Source organism: Callionymus lyra, chromosome 2, assembly GCF_982586985.1.
Source record: "Callionymus lyra chromosome 2, fCalLyr1.hap1.1, whole genome shotgun sequence".
Lineage (NCBI taxonomy): Eukaryota > Metazoa > Chordata > Actinopteri > Syngnathiformes > Callionymidae > Callionymus > Callionymus lyra.
In genome coordinates this window covers 17293709-17313865 of record NC_141819.1, presented here as the reverse complement: position 1 = coordinate 17313865, position 20157 = coordinate 17293709, and the positions used below count along the sequence as shown (strand labels likewise).

Here is a 20157-nt window from a genome sequence, read left to right as displayed (position 1 = left end):
AAAATAAATGGTTGTTTTCATCACTAATATGTTAAAAAATATACATATTGTAACTAGTATAACCATTAAGAAGCTTCACCGTCTCTATATTAAACATGTGATTATTTTTGACAGAACTCGTTCGGGTAAAAATTGGTTGCGTACGTGGGCGAGTGAATGGGGGGTGTTAAAGATGATGACCGATGAAGCCCCAGCGGGCGGTGTTTACTATTGTAATCCGTTATTTTTGGGTACGCCCCGCTTGGCGTGTTAGTTATCTTAAGACAAAGCAAGCGTGCTCGGTCTACGCTGGTGAAGCCACTCTAATTGTGTATTATTTATAACACGCCTTCTGCCTCCATCTCTACACTTAAGGGCTGTAAATCTAAAAATAAAGACCTGACTTTATACATATTTAAAATAGCCCAGCGTCAAGATTCGTAAAATGCGTGATAGTAAAAACTATTAAAATGTATAGAATTAAAAGCCAATCAAAGACATATCTTGTTATATTATTTAGCTATATTTTTTTATCAACTGTGGTGGATGGCATATTTATTTTTATTTTCTATTCATGTGTAGCAGTAAAAACTTTGATTCCAAACTGTATGACTGATTTTGGCCCTCAAATTCTTATTGACAGGTTTTAATAATTTCTTTCCATTTCTACTCTGTCTATTTTTATTTTTGTTAACCGGGCCTGCTTAAATACTTCACCACAAAAGTATTTCAGAAAAGTTTTGTATATGTGTTTTTCTTTGTTTTATCTTTTGTGCTTTTTTGCCTTTTATTATTTAAAATAAATAAACTTAACATTGAAATTAAGATAGGTTTCAACAATGACCATTATCTGTGTGTACGATGGGCTTAAATAGTACCAGCTTAAATTGACATTTAAAAGAAAATGTCCGAAAACCAAAACAAACATTGGAGATGAAAATGAAAATATTGGTAAAAAAAAAACATCTAGATTTGACATAACTTTTTCCTACTAAAGTAGGGAAAACGGCGCAATGGAAAAATACACTATAGAAATATATTTAATTTAATTCAATGTATTTTTTAGCCAATATTATTCTTTCCATTTAACACCACTTTTTATATTATAGATAGATATATTATATATTTTTTATTTAAGTTACTTTACATGTGCAACCGAGGGAGGTTTAAACTCTACTAAGAGTATTTTGCCGATGACCCAGCATCTTATCCATCAATTTAATTTCAAATTGAATCTAAATTATTCTCGTGTTCATCAAGAAGTATAAACAAGAATATTGGTATCTTTTATCGTAATACAGCACATGTGTTCTACGCGCAGGATCTTTTCGAGGGGTGTGATCTCTTGCGCGCCCACACCGTCATTACGGCAAAGATCCCATACTCCAGTTTTCCCCTGTTCTCCCTGTGGTTGTAGTGAGTGCTGCTGCTGCCGCTGCCTCCCTGGGAATCTATTCTCGCACATCAGCGGCCACTGCCATGGCTGAACGCCGGGCCTTCGCTCAGAAAATCAGCAGGTAAGCTCCGGACGAGCCTCTGCGGGGAACCGTCGCCCCTTTTTCCGCTGCCTCCATGTCTGAGCAGCGGCGGAGGGAGCCGAGGCGAGGAGGCCCAGACAGGCTTGCTAACTGTTTGTTAGCCGCGTCGGCGAGAGATGCTCAGACCCACCCAGACAGACATCAACACAACGCTACACACACTGTTCTCCGGAGCGAACACACACGTCACCGCGACACACACAACCTCACACACACACACACAACCTCACACACACTTCACACAGGGGATGAGAACTACTTTCTTCACGTCTCGCCGCGCATTGACACGTATAGTTGCAGTAAAGTGTAACCGTTAATTAGAGCAGCTAGCAGTGCTGCGGCTAACATGGATGAGGACTGAACTCCACTTGTTTTCCTTTAAAGGGACGAGTGGACGCAACACTCGAGCAGTGATGGTTTTAATCTTTTATCCTCCCGTCAGACATCCACAAGTAATCGCTTTAACAAAGGGGCTCAGTGCTTTACTGTCAGATGCATCATCACATTCAGATTAAAAAATAAATAAATGTTTTTTGTTATTGAAAATTAAAGTGCTTTGACTTGGATCATCAGACATTTATCACTAACTTTGTCTATTAAACATGAACTGAAATTTCATTCCTGGATTTATCCCTGTTCAATCTCCTGCCTACACGCCTCGCATCATAACATGGAGCTGGTTTCATCTTTCATTTCTGTGGGAAGAAACCAGAGTTCCCAGAGGAATTCCAATGCAATCCTAGGGAGGAGGCAGAGCTCACTTTAGATACAATTATAAACCATCTTGGTGGGAAGAAGGCTGTAGTAATACAAGGCTGTAGTAATACTAGTCTGACAGTTGATCACAATATGATGCGTTCAGCTCACCATACTGCTGCTGCCGCTGCCTCCCTGGGAATCTATTCACGCACATCAGCGGCCACTGCCATGGCTGAACGCCGGGCCTTCACGATACGATTCAATGCGATACGATCAGTTCACGATACGATACACTCAGTTCACGGTACGAGTCGATGCGATCAGCTCACGATACGATAATTTCAGTTCACGATACGGTTCAATGTGATACGATCAGCTCACGATACGATCATTTCAGCTCACGATACGATTCAAAGCGATACATTCATTGTACGATATGATTCAATGTGGTACGATCAGTTCACGATATGATTCAATGTGATACTATCAGTTCACGATACGATTCAATGCGATACGATCAGCTCACGATACGATAGATTCAGCTCACGATACGATTCAATGCGATACGATCAGCTCACAATACGATCATTCAGCTCACGATACGATTCAATGCGATACATTCATTGTACGATATGATTCACTTTGGTACGATCAGTTCACGATACGATTCAATGTGATACTATCAGCTCACGATACGATAGATTCAGCTCACGATACGATTCAATGTGATACTATCAGTTCACGATACGATACACTCAGTTCACGGTACGAGTCGATGCGATCAGCTCACGATACGATAATTTCAGCTCACGATACGGTTCAATGTGATACTATCAGTTCACGATACGATACACTCAGTTCACGGTACGAGTCGATGCGATCAGCTCACGATACGATAATTTCAGCTCACGATACGGTTCAATGTGATACTATCAGTTCACGATACGATTCAATGCGATACGATCAGCTCACGATACGATAGATTCAGCTCACGATACGATTCAATGCGATACGATCAGCTCACAATACGATCATTCAGCTCACGATACGATTCAATGCGATACATTCATTGTACGATATGATTCACTTTGGTACGATCAGTTCACGATACGATTCAATGTGATACTATCAGCTCACGATACGATAGATTCAGCTCACGATACGATTCAATGTGATACTATCAGTTCACGATACGATACACTCAGTTCACGGTACGAGTCGATGCGATCAGCTCACGATACGATAATTTCAGCTCACGATACGGTTCAATGTGATACTATCAGTTCACGATACGATACACTCAGTTCACGGTACGAGTCGATGCGATCAGCTCACGATACGATAATTTCAGCTCACGATACGGTTCAATGTGATACTATCAGTTCACGATACGATACACTCAGTTCACGGTACGAGTCGATGCGATCAGCTCACGATACGATAATTTCAGTTCACGATACGGTTCAATGTGATACGATCAGCTCACGATACGATCATTTCAGCTCACGATACGATTCAAAGCGATACATTCATTGTACGATATGATTCAATGTGGTACGATCAGTTCACGATATGATTCAATGTGATACTATCAGTTCACGATACGATTCAATGCGATACGATCAGCTCACGATACGATAGATTCAGCTCACGATACGATTCAATGCGATACGATCAGCTCATAATACGATACACTCAGAACACGAAACGATACAATGCGATACGATCAGCTCAGATACGATATATATATATATATATATATATATATTATAGCTCACTATACAGTACGGTAGGATATGTTAAGCTTACAATACAATACATTCATCTCACGATACAATATATTTCGATACACTTGCATAGTTTTCGTAACGATTTTATGGGACACGGAATTTCTTTCTTTATTTTGTTTAATTACATATTTGTTTATTTAAAAGACGAAGATGAACTTCATGAAACTGATTTATTAATTTATTTCTATTTTCATGAGAATTATAGAATATACAATTGAGCTTGTAAATGCACTAAAGTTGATCAAATAAAATACACATATTTCAACTGTACAATTCCAATGTTCATTGAGGAGAAGAGCGGGTTCTTTACATCATTGCTGTGTGATTCTTATTCTGTCCAGATCTTCCTCCTCACCTCCAGCTGCTCACCTCATTAATCCTAAAATGCTGATCCTTATACAGTTATTATGACTTGTTCTGGCCCTTGATCTATTGTAATCTCCCCTCGTCTGAGAAGAACAGAGTCTCTTACAGATTTAGATGTGGAATGAATAGAATAACATCAATGACAAGAATGTGAACTTATTTGCCTCTTTTTTAGACATTCTTTATACAGACTATTTATATTCACCACTGAGTGATGTTTAGAATCAGTGTTATTTCTTAACAGTTCTCATTGTTTCTTCTTTATGAAAGTCAAGTCGGGTTCAACAGTTGAATTGTTTCTCTTTCACCTGTGAATGAGCACAGTACATAAGTGAACCATCAATTCTCTGATGCTTTATTATTGACTAATAAACATCCGTCAACCATCTTGAATCGTTTATGTTAAACTGCTGTGTTCTTTATCACCAGGAAACTTTAATTTGCATCTTTTACATCCTTATTGTTTCGCTATCACAAGTGTTTTTGCTGCATCCCGCCAAACAATTAACCATTCATTTTTAGACAGATATAAAAAGGAAATAGTTTATTACTAGAATCTGACAATAGTATTTATAAACGGTTTATGTCACTGTAACCACAAGTACATGATATCATGTGGATTTTCATCTTGGTGAAATGTGTTTTGCCTGCTCAGCCCATAAGGTGGCGCTCATATGCTATTATTTGAATGAATGTATTAAACTTTGTTTTCATTATACACTTGTATATTAAGTCTGAGTTAAATTTGCAGAACTAGATGTATTTTAAATTTTTGAAAATTGTTTGAATGTTGTTGTTTTTTTTCACCGTTTCTTCGTCCTTCCTGCTCGCAGGACTGTGGCAGCAGAGGTCAGGAAGCAGATCGCTGGTCAGTATGGAGGCTCCCCCCAGCTCTTCAAAAACCTCGCCGCTGGAGCCACGACAACCAACACAGTGAGTTCCTTCAGTTCCGACCTTTCAACCTCACCTCAAATAACATTATAAACCGTCCTGGTGGGAAGTAGATACTCTCATCTCACCATAGGATTCCACTCTCCTTTGGTTGAATGTATAGAACTTAAAGCCAAAATAAATAACAATAAAATAAAAGCTGCTGGAGTAGACTGTATCCTCTCGTCCTCAGTTAACTCACTGTTCCTTTAGCTGCACCACAGCAACACACCACAGAGCTTTCCTAATGTAAAGATTATATAACACGATAGATGTTTCCCATCTAAACTTTTTGGTTATAAGAAAATCAGATGTATGACTGTCTCTCATTTATCATTGTAGTTAACGTATAAATAAAGTTTTAAACATGGTGATTATTTTTGGGAGTGAAAAAACAGTCACATGAATCTTCGTAAACCCCCTTTTTTATATATCTGGAAGAGGATGATGTCGGAAACATTCCTTCTAAGTTAGTGTTTCCTCTTTCCAGGTTCCGCTGACGGAGGCAGTAGAGCCGGTGGATTTTGAGGAATACCTCATCACTCACCCTCCCATCGTGGAGTCGGGTCCCCTGAGAGACCTGATAGAGTTTCCTCCCGATGATATCGAGGTCATCTACACACCCAGAGAGTGTCGTACCGTCACCCCAGCCGTCCCAGAAGAAGGGTGAGGACCAGTGTGATGACCTTCTCTGTTGATATTTCTGCTGCCATTAAATCAAATAAACACTTGTTATTGTATAATATTATATTTACTTTTCATGCAACAATCTCCCAATTTTCCTTGTTAACTTCGTTGTAGTCGTTTATATTTCTTTCTTCAACTACTGGATTTTCCCAAGATTGACTTCCTGGTTGAAATCCGACCAATACATTTTTTAATAGTGATGTACAGACTTTTTTCGGATAACAGACCAGTTTAATGTCTGTCTTATTTCAACAGATAAAACAGTATCGTAATACAATCGTAAGTCTATAAAAATACATCTCACCGTAATGCTGAATCAGCAGAAGCCCTCTTCTGGTTTCTCTGCAACAAATTGGTCCAATATAGAGTTTTTCTTTTATTCTTTTTCACTTCTTTGCTTATAGTAAACTTCACGAAATAGCATCTGAACATGTCAAGAGTCAAATTACAATATGACTTTGGAAAAAATCCTGGCTGTTTTTTTTCAATATTAAGCAGCTTTTCGACAGTAAAATCAATACTGAAATAATTAAAAAAAAATTCTCTTTCTGTGTGAGCCGACATCAAATGCATTGCGGACCACGGATTTAAAGTGTATTTATTAATGCATATATTCTTTTAAAGAGGAAAAATGTATTCCTTTCTTTCTAAATGAGAGTTTATTTATTTGCTTAAAACCCCTTTTCATGGTTATTATGAAAATGATGATTCTAATCAAGCCCTTGTCTGCAGTTTAAATGTTGTTTTCTTCTCTATATTTCCACCACGGCAGTGATACGGACACTCACGTCAGAGATTGTGTTCGGTCTTACACGGAGGACTGGGCCGTCGTCAACAGGAAGTAAGATCACCGGCAGAAACTGTTCAGTGTTGCCTCGTGATATTGAGCGTTGACTGTCGTTCTGTGCCTCCAGGTACCACAAACTGGGAACAGGCTTTAACCCGAACACCCTGGACAAGCAGAAGGAGCGACAGAAAGGTTTGCCGAAGCAGGTGTTTGAGGCCGACGAGTCGCCGGACAACAGCAGCTACCAAGATGATCAGGTATTTGAGCCGGATTATTAATAATAATAGTAATAATGACAATAAATATGTAACTTTAATCTCCCCAAGTTTAGGGAATTTACTAAAAAATGTACTTAAAAAATAAAGGAATAAAAACGATACTGGAAAAAACAACAATACAATTCTAATCTAACAAGTTGAAATAAATAATAAAAATAAACTGAAATGGTAATAAATTAAATATAATAATACAAAATAATAAAACTAAATTATCGATTAAATAATAAGAAATATATCAACAACAATAAACTTCAGTACAGTTCTACACAATACAGAAATGTGGGGGGGGGGGGTATAAACAACAATTAAATAGAAAGCAGCTGCAAAGTTACTTCCTTCAATTCCTAACTCATTTGGAAATCAAGTCAAAATTGCCTTGATGATGAAGTATTTATCAGTGTTTTTGTTTTTGTTTCTCCAGGACGACCTCAAGCGCAGGTCCATGTCTATAGACGACACCCCCCGGGGGAGCTGGGCTTGCAGCATATTCGACTTAAAAAACTCTCTCCCCGACGTCCTCCTTCCTCACCTGCTGGACCGAGCCCCCAACGAGGACATCGACCGCCACAACGAGGACCAGCGCAAAACCAGCCGCCACAGAGAACTGTTCGCCCTGCACCCCGCCCTGGACGAGGTCCGCTTGAACACCGATGCACAATCGCTGCTTGAATTTGATCTGAAATGTGCTCGTCTTGTTGTGTAGGAGGAGCCCATCGAGCGCCACTGTGTGCCTGAAGTACCCAAAGAGCACTTTGGCCAGCGGCTGCTTGTCAAGTGCTTGTCCTTGAAGTAAGTGCTCCGATGCCTTTTAGTGCGAGCTCAGATCTGACCCACTTCCTCACCCGTCATTCTCTCGTTCAAAGGTTTGAGATTGAAATCGAGCCAATATTCGCCAGTCTGGCCTTGTACGATGTCAAGGAAAAGAAAAAGGTACAGTTTTCCGCTCATTTCTGTGGTTGGAATTTGTACAAGATTTTTTTTTAGTGGTAACTAGTTCACATCTGCTGCACGTCCACGTTGATCTGTGATGACGGCTCACGTGCGTAGCTGCTGCTTACTCCGACTGAAATATTTTATAAGGTCAAGAACTGAACAACATGTTCACATTTTGCCTTTTTTTTCAAAATCTGTAGCGGCAGAATCCGAAACCCCTTTTTTGCTAGTATTGTAAAAACATCCCAGAATATGTTTGTGATGGTGTGCGATACCGAATAAAATATTAATACAATAAAATGGAAAAAATACACATTATTATTTTATAATATATATAATACATGACTTATACATACATTAGGCTAAAGGGAAGGTTCAAGTTGAAAATATTAAACATTAAATAAAATGTGTCTTGTAGAAGTGAACACTAAATAAATCAACAAATAAAAAGCACCACATTAATTTGATTTTCTTTCTGTCATCATGAAGCTTACAAGATAAACACTGTGTTTAACTTTTAAATGTTGCCCTTGAAAAGTGATGATTGTGAACATTTTAGATGAACCACTAATGTATAGATTTGATTCTAATGTGTAATTAGGCAGTTGTTTCGTAAGTGGTCATGCTATTACATAGTCATGCTTATAAAGATGCTAATAATGTAGGGTTTTTATAATAATTTTATATCGGCTATCTTGAAAATACGCTTTTTTTTGGATAATGTTTTCCTTAATCACAAACTGGGGTATTAATTTATAGTAGTTGTAATGTGTCTCTATAGCAACAGTAATCCACTGATTTATGGGTATTCTGTTTTTCTGTATTCTGAGGAAATGTTTTCCTTTGAACAACAAGATTAAAAAAATAAAAAAATAAAGTTTTTTTTCATTGACAAACTGTGTGGACATAGAGACTGGTTTTGTTTCAATTTTTATGTGATTTACAATTTAATTAAATCCAATATTAATATATAAAAAAAAATAATCTCTACATTATCATCAAGTTTGCAATGGAATGATTTTGTGGCTCTAAGTGAATTTTAATTTGGTGGAAATGGTTTAAAATAGTTTTCCAACCTCTTTATATTACTCTCTTCATGACAGTTGAGCTGATGAACGCTAGAGGGAGCTGCTGTTCTGATACTTAGTTGTGAGTGGCTCTGGAAAAGCCATATTATTTTACATGGCTGTCATTTAGTCACTTGTCTCTTACTTATTTATGTTCGTAAACCTGTGTCAATCCAGACATTATGAAATAATAACTGGCTTTTTGTTCACTTCACGTAGATTTCCGAGAACTTTTTCTTCGACCTCAACTCGGAGCAGACGAAAGGGATGTTGCGTCCTCACATTCAGACAGCGGCCATCTCCACCCTGGCTCGCTCGGCCATTTTCTCCATCACCTATCCTTCGCAGGATGTCTTTCTGGTCATCAAGGTATGTCTGCTCCACAACCTGATGTTCTCTCTATGAACTCTAACGACCTCGTATTATCCTCTCAGCTGGAGAAGGTTCTGCAGCAGGGAGACATCGGCGAGTGTGCCGAGCCCTACATGGTCTTCAAAGAGTCGGATGCTGCAAAGGTGCATTTTTAACTTGAATTAAATAAGAAAAGCACTGTATGATCCATACTGTCATATATCACTTTAATCCTGACTACATTATAGTGACTTTTTCTATCAAACTTATAATACATGATTATAAATATCAAAAGTTTTGTACATTTAGCTCATCCCAATCCGCGAACGATTGAGATATGAAACTTATTTTTTCACTTGTATAAATGTATGTACATGTTTAATAAACATAAATTAATTGATGTAAATTCTTAACTTTAACTTATTCTTCTTGCATTAGACCATTACATTTTATAGTGTTTACTCTACGTTAAGAATTATGTACTGGATTTGAAGAAATTCATGAAAGAAATCAAAATATATTATAGAAAAGTTGATATTGCAACACATTTAGGGGTTCATTTTTCAAATGTATCTATTCGATACAAGGTCAGGCGTTTTAAACGATTTGTTTATATTCTTTTTCAGAACAAGGAGAAACTGGAGAAGCTCCGCGGTCAGTCCGAGCAGTTCTGCACACGTCTGGGTCGGTACCGAATGCCCTTCGCCTGGACCGCCATCCATCTGATGAACATCGTGAACAGCGCAGGAAGTCTTGAGCGAGACACCGAGCTGGAGATGAGCCTCTCAGGTGCCATATTTACTTTTGTGTGTGTCTATTTTTAGCTTCTTCTTTTTTTTGCACCGCCAGACTGTGCAGCACCCGTTTTTTTGGGGGGGGGTTGTTGTTTACAATGTGTCGCTCACATGGATGTGAATGCGAGGGTCACGGAGGGCTGCTGGTCACGCACAGAACTTGTGCTCGTGTCAAAATATTAGCGAGACTCTGGATCTTTATCTTAAAACAACTGTCCACTGATAAAACACTGCAACAAAATCAAACAAAGCCAAAATGTTCAAACACAAAAATCCACTCATTGATTTTTCTCATGTGCTATTTTTAGGTTGCTCAGGGTTTTTTTCTGACCTTTGCTCTCACGGTTTGTTATCCGCATGAATATTTAGGACAAGTTTTATCTTTGATATCAGGTTTGACTTCAGTCAATCTCTCCATTTGCTCTTGCAAGTAGAGCCAGCCGCAGGTTCTGTCACATTGTTAGTGTTGAATGTCAAACCTCACTTTATTTGCTGTTAAAAAGTAAATGTTTCTATACATATTACCTCTGTGCTCAATCAGTCAACTGACCCAGAGGTTATCAGCACTTTAACCTTCCTTATTTTCTGATCCATCATTCCCTATATATCTATTCTGCACAAAAATAAGGATTTAGGATTTAGGATTTAGTCCAATTCTTTCTGTGAAAATAATTTTGACAGCATTTAATTAACCCTGATCTGTAGAATTTCATTTTTTTTTTTCATTTTTTAAAAGCTTTATAGTACAAAAAGAAAAGTGTAAAGGATACCGAAGTTACAGTTAAATGCAGTTATAAGGTCTAAACCTGGACCGCCGACAATTCTGGTTGTCATGTGCAGTTGTTTCCTCGCGTTAGAACCTGCGCAAGAAACTAAAAATTGGCTTTTGGTTTTTTTGGATTGTAATGTAAAACAGAATCTCAGTTAATGGCTCTTTTATCAACTATCTAATTAATAACAATAACGCCAATTAAAAATAATAATAATATTAACAAATATAAATTAACAAAAAGAAAATAGTTATAATACAAAACAACAAGATTCATAAAGATGACAACCTAAATTATACAACAACAACAATGATAATTGTTTAATTAAATGTTATTTATTTTATTTTAAATAATACATTATTTATGTATATGCCATGTTATGGTAATGTATGTTATTTTATTTTAATTTATTGTATTTTATTAATCTCTTTCCATTTCATTCGTATTATTTCATTTTTATATTTTGTTATCCCACAACAACAAATTCCTATTTAATGTTTACAACTCTGGCAATAAATGTTTCTGATTAACATTGGCGACAACGGACAGAAAGTATTGTCAACAAAATGATATAATAAATAAATATATAAATAAATAATAAATATAGCAAACATTCTTATCTCTTCTCTTTAATCTCTATTCTTTTAATGAGTAAACCAATGATGACAAGATTGCATAAAATAAATATATTTGTTGATACATTTCATGGAGGATCCTGTTTGGTTTAGGGTTATGTTGTATTTTCTGTACGTGATGTGTTTTAAATCTATTGATAAGTAAAATGACAACATTTTGTGTCTTCCCATTAGAGAGGAAAGGGTCGTGGTCAGAGCGTAGGAACTCGAGCATCATGGGAAGGCGCTCACTCGAGAGGACGACCGCCGGGGATGAGGCCTGCAGTCTGACCGGCTTTCGACCCGCAACACTGACCATCACCAACTTCTTTAAGCAGGTTTGCTGGTCACTACTTCCACGCATGTCACAACCCACGGTCTCACGTTCACGGTTGGTTCCTTCTAGGAGGGAGACCGGCTGAGTGACGAGGACTTGTACAAGTTCTTGGCAGACATGAGGAGACCTTCGTCAGTGCTGAGAAGACTGAGACCCATCACAGGTAGACTGGTCACTTTCTTAGCGTGACGTGCTTTTTACCTGACACTCCTCTGTCACCGTCCTCACAGCTCAGCTGAAGTTGGACATCTCGCCAGCACCAGAGAACCCTCATTACTGCTTGACCCCTGATATCCAGCAGGTGAAACCTTACCCCGACAGCCGAGTTCGTCCCACCAGGGAGATCCTGGAGTTCCCCGCGAGGGACGTCTACGTGCCAAATACAACATACAGGTACAAATTCTCTTTGGAAACATCTTCTGTCACACGCTGCCAGCTGTGAACTCCAGTGGTTCTTCTTTTAGGCTTTCTTTATTGCTATTGAAATATATTTGAAGCACGTCAGCAGCAGATAATGAGGGGCTTCTGTTGATTGACCCTTGAAGCATATAGTTCATCCTATCACGCAGAGATGCCACAGTTCAACTGCCTCCGGAGAAAATATTTGAGCTTAAAATAAAGAGCTGTTGTCAGTGACGTATATTCACTAAGCTAAGGCCTTTAAATTGATCAGATTATGATGGAATTCAATTGAATTTGATTAATGATTACAAAGTTGTGGAGGCATCTGTTTATTTTCTGTGGAGTCCATGACAGTTGCAGGCCAGGTTTATTCAAAATGAACAAGGGTCAATATGACCCAGTAACGCATAATTACACGCCCCCTTAATGTAAAAAATAAACACACAAATGAAGCCATAGTGGAGCATGCATGATGGAAACTAAGAATACATCTGAATGTTCATCTAAGACATCATAAATATGTGTATTTAGAACATGCAACGAACAGTTCTAGCATTTGAAATAGTCTACAAACAAGCTGTGGAGCGGTCATGTTTACTGACCAGGTTATTACAGGTTGCACTCTTGGATGCTCCTGCATTACACAGTGACATTTCAGATTGCTGACGTGGCTCCGTCTGCCCCCTTTTGCAAGGGGTGGCAGTTATTGTGTAATGACAATAACGCCGGCCTCGCCGAGGCAGACTGAATGGGTCGACGACCTGCGGGCCATTGTTGCATCATTCCCTCTGCGCGGCATTTCCTGAGCCCTGACATTTGTTCTGCTGGCTATCTACGGGTCAGCAGTCGTCTGTAAAGGCAGCGAGCCGAATTTAGGTCATGACCAAGTTTCCGATGTAGTTTATGTACATGCCTGTGTGTCGGCCCTGTTGAGTGTTTACATGGTTCATTTAAGTGACCACATGGTTTGTGGGAAGATGCTCTGTCCGGAGCGGCGTCAGTTGATGTCTTCAGTCCGACGTAGACTCATCTTGGTGGTCTTGATGGACATTGTTCGTCCCGTGCCCGGCGTCCAGTAAAGGCCTTTTCTTCTTATCGAGCGTTCCTTCGCCCTCATCCAAAAGTACCTTCCATTAAGATTGTTCTCGCCACAGGAATTGAACCACCAGCCACCTGGAAGTTCCACACAGTGTTATTCTACCAGTAGCATGAGTTGGGGAAACATGTTGACGCTCTTACCAGTCAAGCTACGTGAGCAGCTAACGTTTGCTTGTCGTCCATTACTCTTGTCTTTGGTGGCAAAGCTGAGGCCACTGCTGTTGCTCATAGAATCTGCCAGATCACCAGAGAAGTTGGAGAGGCTCAGGGCGTACCGCTCCGGTGGACCAGCCACTGAGAAGGAGTACTCAGCCCAGTGCCTTTCCTCCTTCCAATCCAGCAGGTCGATGCGCAAGACGTACGCGCCTTGTTGTGTCAGACTGTGGATCTTCTTTAAACCCAGCCAAAAGTCTTCTACGTGAAACAAGAACAAACCATAAAACAAGGAATCACCATCATTGGCTCTAATTAATCACAATTAATTAAAAATAAATGTGCATTTTCTGGTTCAAGGAGGAAGATTTTGTTTTTTTCCAATCAAGCTTATCCCATATTGGCTGTAGAATTGCATTTTGTTGCATCTTAATGTGAGTACAGCACATCTGAAGTATAACATTTATGGCCAAATACTTGAAGTGGCAGTTTACTTCCTGAAGCATTTTAAATATATCTGTGACTTGGTAACTAAAAAAACAGTTGCACTGATTGATCTTCTGTTGATTTTGTAAAAATTAATGGTAGTTCCTGTGTGTGTTTTATTTGTCAGTAAGGATTTTCCTTTTGTAGACTCACTGTACAGCTCACTGTACAGTGTTTTGTTTCTTGCTCTTTGTTGAATTGCTGGGATCTATTTTTCCTTAATCATCTGTAGTCTTATTTCAACTGTATAGTGTCCTGAGATAACTTTGTTATGATAAGACACTTTAAATAAAATTGAATTGAATTGAACATTATAGATGGATACTTTCTTGTTCCCCCTAAGGAGAGATTCTTTAAACACGCTCAACATGTAGCTCCACTGTGTCGTTTGTTTTTTGTTACCCTTCTGAAATGGACTCTTTTTTGAGGTAGACATTGGTCTAGAAGAGTCACTGATGATTCTAGACCGAAGTATTTTCTCAAAAATCTACGTGGAACGAGTCAGATATTTTAAGAACTTACTTTCAAGATCTCCGAAGCCCTTCTCATACTCTGACCACGGCTGGTCGAAATCGGTCAAACCACCCGTCCGCTGTTGAATCACGGTGGCGGCACCATCTGTAGGATGATTTTGAAAACTCTTTGTTAACCACTTGGTTTGTCAAGAGGCTAATTTGTCCTTTTTCTTTGTCTCCTTGCCTCATCACTCACCTGGTCCAACCTCACAGTAAACATTAAAAGGCTCCGACTGTTTCGGCTTAATGACATAAGTTCCACTGTAGCCGTCTTTTCCGTTGAACAACTCGTTGCAATCCATCGGAAGGTCTGAAAGACATTAACTGCATTAATATCAACCCATTTACAAACTTATCTTGCAGTTATTTCTCACTCTTCCCCACCATTATTATTGCGACCAGTGGAGTTCTCTGATACATATTCAAACATATCTGGAGCAGAGTCTTCATCCAAGCTCTTGTCGACGGTGTCCTGAAAGCTGTCGTCACTCAGCTAGAAAAGACATGACAACATCGGTTCCACGCTTGGGTTACGGAATAGAGAAGACGAGGGTTGTACCTTGTCTTCCATGCTCTTAATCTTGAGTTTCTGGTGCTCGAGCTGCTCGTGTTGCTCCTGCACGGCTGTCAACAGGTTCGTGATCGTTCTCTCTTGAGATTCAATCACTTCCTGGAAGTTCAAAAGGTTGTCTGGTCACATTATTTCTTAAAATCCAGAGTGACTTTTCCGTTAATCTGCTCTGCTAGTCTTTTTTTTCTCCGTAAGAGATCTTCAAGCTGGAGTTGTATGGATTTCTAAGTACTTACCTTAAGTGATGTGATTTCGTTGAGCTGCTCCAGTGGGATCATCCCCTCCGACAGCCCCTGCAGTCTCACCTCCAGACTCCCCACTTTGCTCTGCAGCTGGGTTCGCTCCTGCACGATGTTGTTGATCTTCGAGTTAATCTCCAGCGACAGGTTCCGGATCTCCTCGTTGTTGGCCTTCAAGAAGTTAGTGGTCTTCTTCAGCTCCTCTTCCTCCTCCTTGATCTCCGACGTGACGACGGAGAGCTGGGAGAACGAGCGATCGAATATGTTCAACTTGTGGAAGATGTCGTTCATCTGGTTCTTGGTCTTGTGGACGAACTCGCGGAGACTCTGGCCGAGCTGGAGGAGACCGTTGGCGAGGAGGCGCACATCGTCCAGCATGGCGAAGCGGGACTTGGCTTCGGTCGGACTGGGCGCCGTGGTGTAGGCCGACGAGCTCAGGGTTGGGTTCGCATCCCTCACCGGGACCGCCACGGTAGCACCAAGAACGAGCATCAGGCCGATAAGTTTCAACATGGTTTCCTCTCTCCTCACACTCTTCTTCTTCTGGTTCCTGTTGCAGCAGCTTCTCTCCGTTATATACCGCTCTCTCTGTAGAGTGGGAGGGGGGGATTAGCTGATCATTAAACCCTGCTACACCCCTCCTCCCTTCCCCCTACAGCCCTCCCTCTACTGAACAAACAAATCACACTCGGCCCTCCCTTTATATCCCTCGAACCCCGATGCCCCATCTGTGTGGCAGAGCTTTAGCTGACCAGCAGAAACGCTACAATGCTTGATTGATCTCTGCCCTGATCAATCTCTGCCACTGCCGGGACTGCCTTCATAACCCGCCCATAACTCGCCCTGATTGATACACTTTGTGTAATTAATGCTCTCAGGTTTGATTCACTGCTGTGCTGAATCAGCCGTGGCCCAGGATCTCGCGTCTCTCCTGGTGCAGGAGGTTCAGCCCTGCAGCCTGAATGATGGCGAAGACTGTTTCATACTCGTTGGTTTCATGGCTTCGTCATTCCCTCAAGTCTGCTGCTTATTTTTAACTCCACCAGACATAAAATGAGGAAGTGTGTAGTTTGTGCGACAGGATGGCAGCGTTAAAGAATGTTTCGAGCTCACAAGAGCCAGCGATTTAAATGAATATATAGTGAAACACAAAGATGTGTTAAAGTTAAATAAAGGAAATCATTTCCAGCCTGTCAACGGGAGTATCGATGCTCCCAGGATAGTAGTAGGAGTGTGAGGGAGATAAATCAATACATCTATATATACTGTGCGTGTGCGTGTGTGTGTGTGTGTGCGTTTCAATAACATGCAATTGCAAAATAATTTGATTTTTCAAATTACAGTAAACAATATTCACAGGGTCAATTTTTTCTGTTCTGTTGCAATCGAACTTCCATTGCAGTTGAAGAAGCGATTAAATCCCACGCGTTCCTAGCATTGACTGAGGACAAGAGGAAACCGTTGATTCTAGCTGCTTTTAAAGCTGTTTTTTTTGTTGTTTTTTTTACATATTTTGGCTCTCAGTTATATTAATTCAACCAAAAGAGAGTGAAACATTTACAAGATGACACTAAAATGACCCTGAATTAGTTCAGTATGCATTATGCATCACGATGCATATCACAATACGATATATTTAGATACTGTAGTAACAAGGATATATTTCTAGTATTCTCAACCACTTGACTCTGGTGTTGCAGAACTTACAGACCACATGACTCTTGACAAAGTTGTAACTGCTTTCATTGGTTTTAAAACCAAAATATGTCCAAACATCGTCTTTGAAAGCTGCCGGAGTCGACTGCATCCTCTCGTCCTCAGTTATCACCGGGATCTCACTGGACTTCATTGTTCCTTTAGCTGCAGAGGACGTAACAACTGCTGCCATCTAGGCTGTTTTGTGGAACAAAATTGAACAAATGATGTGAATATTTGTTTTATGCATCTTGATTGTAATTTAAAAAAATAAATGGAATATATATATTTATATATATACAGTGTATATATATATATTTTTTAGAAATAAAGAGATATGGTGCTGTTGAATATAGATACAGTTTTGTTCGTTGTAATGATATTTTCTAACATCCTTGGAGGTTGGTTTGTGATAAGTTGGACGATAGAGCAAGTGTGTGTTAGTTGCACTAACAAGGACCCTGTTGTGTTGAGATTTCCCATCAAAATCCAAAAAAGCATTGACTCATCAGAATGTCAGGGAAAGATGAGGCTCGTATCAGTGATGCACGGGTAGAGAATCTGGACGCAACAAATGAGCCACTGTAACTGTAATCGCTGAAGAAGCCGATGAGGTGTCGGAGCACCAGAAGCATTCAGGTCGGTGCTGTATGTGACGTCTCTGTGCTCCGGCGAACAAAACAGCACATGAACGTCAGAGCTGCTCGGCCAAAGTTGTGTTGAGGAACATCACATGCACGTGCGGCGACATCAATCAAAGCCACTTGAAAGGAAGAATGTTTAAAGCAAGTGGTTCACCGACAACGCCGTAAAGAAGCTTTACCACTAAAGTGTTGTCATGTGAACAGATTATCCCTCGTCTTAGTCATGAGAGGAAATGTGTAATCTTACGATGTATTGAGTGGTGGAAGTGTTTCATCAGCAGTTTATATTGAACCTTTAAAGAGAAGTAAAGGTTATTTGTAAAACAATCAAAAACGATACACGGTTAAAATACATGCTTTAAAAGATCAAGACGCATAAAAAGAACAGAGGAGTCCCGCTGGATCAGATCACGGATGTAAGGTCTGACCATGAATAGATCTGAAAGTAAGAACCAGAATTTTAAAATTGATGCTGAAAGAAACTGGCAGCCAGTGAAGAGTTTTAAGGATCATGGAAATGTGAGTTCTCCTACTAGAGTGGTTTTGGATTAAAAGAAGCCATTTATTGATTAATATGTTTTGTTTGTGTTGTTATGCTGATATTTTGTTGTCTTCGGTTGGCTTGGAAATTATTTTTGCTTGATTTCTAGTGAATAGAAATAAAATGGAATTAAATTGTCAGATAGAGTACAAGGTTTAATACTTGTTATCTCAGGGTCAACGTGACACGGAGGTCCAACAACAAATGTGTTTGTTGTGGTGTCTCTTGTGTCGTCTCTCTGGGTCAAGCTGGTTTAAACGACCTCCCTGGCTCCCATAAATACATATGCAGTGGTGGAGGTTGTTCACATTGACAACACAAGGGATACCACAAACACATTTGTTTTCGGCCCTTCGGGTCACCTTGACACAGAGATAACACGAGGGTTAACCAAAACAAGTGACAAGAAAGTGTTAGAGATGTGATTGGTGCTTTCTCTATGCTTTCTTCAAGCCAATTTTTCACTTATTTGTTTTTTTGATCATTCTTTACAGTTCACAAATTCCAATTAGAATTGTTTTCCAACACCTAGTTTGATGTTGTTCTTCTTCTTTGTTCTCCTTGCAGAAATCTGCTGTATGTGAACCCGCAGAGCCTCAACTTTGCCAACCGTCAAGGGTCTGCGCGTAACATCACGGTGAAAGTGCAATTCATGAACGGAGAGGATCCAAACAACGCCATGCCGGTACGAAAGAATGTCCTTTCAGTATTTCCTTTCCTTTCTTATTTTTGTTTACATATGAATTTCAATACATGTTTTGTTTTTTTATTGGAGCTTTTGTTTTTTAATGAAAACTGGTGATTTAAAATACCATTTAACGTTTTTAGACCATAGCTTTAAATTTCGAGGGTCTAAGTGCATCATGATGGCTTTATTTGTATTGCACCATTTTACTTCTTGATCAAGAACGTTGACTTGATCCAATATTTACTGAGTTGCATTGTCAAACTGTGTAGGAGTCTAAAGAAGAGAAAAACATGTGAAATGAACTCAATTTTCTTTCATCCTCCCAGGTGATATTTGGGAAGTCCAGCTGTGCAGATTATGCAAAAGAAGCATATACTGCAGTGGTTTATCATAACAGGTAAGTGTGAGTGACTTTAGCCTCAAGTTGTTCATCGTCAGGCTCTAAATAACACTTGTATTGAACAAGCTTTGATTGTGTTGGTGCATATTTAATATTGTTTTAATCGTATAAAGTAAACTCTGTCGAATCAGCAGCACTAAAGATTCAATACATTTGTCTCTGTTTCCTCCTCTTGTAGGAATACTTATTTATGGGTCGGTTTTCTCATTTTTAAAAAGTCCTCTAAGTACTGTTTCTCAAACTGAAACAATCATCACAGAAAATATAAGAAAATGCAGTTGTAGTTCAAAATACTAAACATTAATATTAAGGGTTATTTTATTCAAGAATCATATGTATTTATCTTAAACTGGTTTTGACCAACACAAAAAAAGACATTCGTCACAAAAAGTTCCTTTATTCAAGAAGTATTTGGGTTTGCTTTTTTTTCTTGTTAACAGTGCTGGTGGACTACAGAGAAAAGGCAGGGGAGTTTTGATTGATTATACATTTGTACATTAATTAAGACCTGTGTTGAAGTTTGTTTTTTTCAAAACTGACAAAGTTCTGAGAATAAGTTGCGATCCTTCTTTAGCCCTTTTCCGACCGGAATTTTTACTTCGTACTCTATTCATATTATTGTTTTTGTTATTCTTGTCGTATAAAAGTTACTTTTGTCCTTGTGGTGACGCTGGTTTTGGGTTTATGTTGTTAACAATTGGTTGGAAAGACAGGCTAAATAAAAAAGGCAGTGACAAAGCCCAATTGATTTTTCATCCAACTGTCAAAAGCTTGGGGATGTACAGTAGATCAACACAATCAATCA

At 39.3% G+C, this 20157-nt stretch overlaps 2 protein-coding genes across 9 annotated transcripts in view; one reads left to right on the top strand and one right to left on the bottom strand.

Moving 5' to 3' along the window:
• The first annotated feature begins 1363 nt into the window (after positions 1-1363).
• dock7 (dedicator of cytokinesis 7) overlaps positions 1364-20157 on the top strand; it is a 44336-nt gene continuing 25542 nt past the window's right edge. For all 8 annotated transcript variants that reach the window (XM_087783769.1, XM_087783772.1, XM_087783771.1 and 5 more), the window contains exons 1-16: positions 1364-1496; positions 5206-5305; positions 5793-5968; positions 6762-6830; positions 6904-7033; positions 7476-7688; positions 7758-7843; positions 7918-7984; positions 9274-9423; positions 9489-9569; positions 10032-10194; positions 11779-11921; positions 11990-12083; positions 12151-12313; positions 18832-18949; positions 19279-19349. In XM_087783769.1, the coding sequence (XP_087639895.1) occupies positions 1459-1496; positions 5206-5305; positions 5793-5968; positions 6762-6830; positions 6904-7033; positions 7476-7688; positions 7758-7843; positions 7918-7984; positions 9274-9423; positions 9489-9569; positions 10032-10194; positions 11779-11921; positions 11990-12083; positions 12151-12313; positions 18832-18949; positions 19279-19349 (1862 nt within the window). In that variant the 5' untranslated portion in view covers positions 1364-1458. The remainder of the gene's footprint in view (positions 1497-5205; positions 5306-5792; positions 5969-6761; positions 6831-6903; positions 7034-7475; positions 7689-7757; positions 7844-7917; positions 7985-9273; positions 9424-9488; positions 9570-10031; positions 10195-11778; positions 11922-11989; positions 12084-12150; positions 12314-18831; positions 18950-19278; positions 19350-20157) is intronic.
• On the bottom strand, positions 12661-15897 carry angptl3 (angiopoietin like 3). Its single transcript, XM_087782690.1, has 7 exons — positions 15382-15897; positions 15134-15244; positions 14959-15067; positions 14771-14884; positions 14582-14677; positions 13562-13834; positions 12661-13495 (listed from the first exon to the last, which is right to left on the bottom strand). Exons 1-7 carry the CDS (start codon positions 15895-15897, stop codon positions 13320-13322), a joined length of 1395 nt encoding a protein of 464 aa, XP_087638816.1. The 3' UTR covers positions 12661-13319.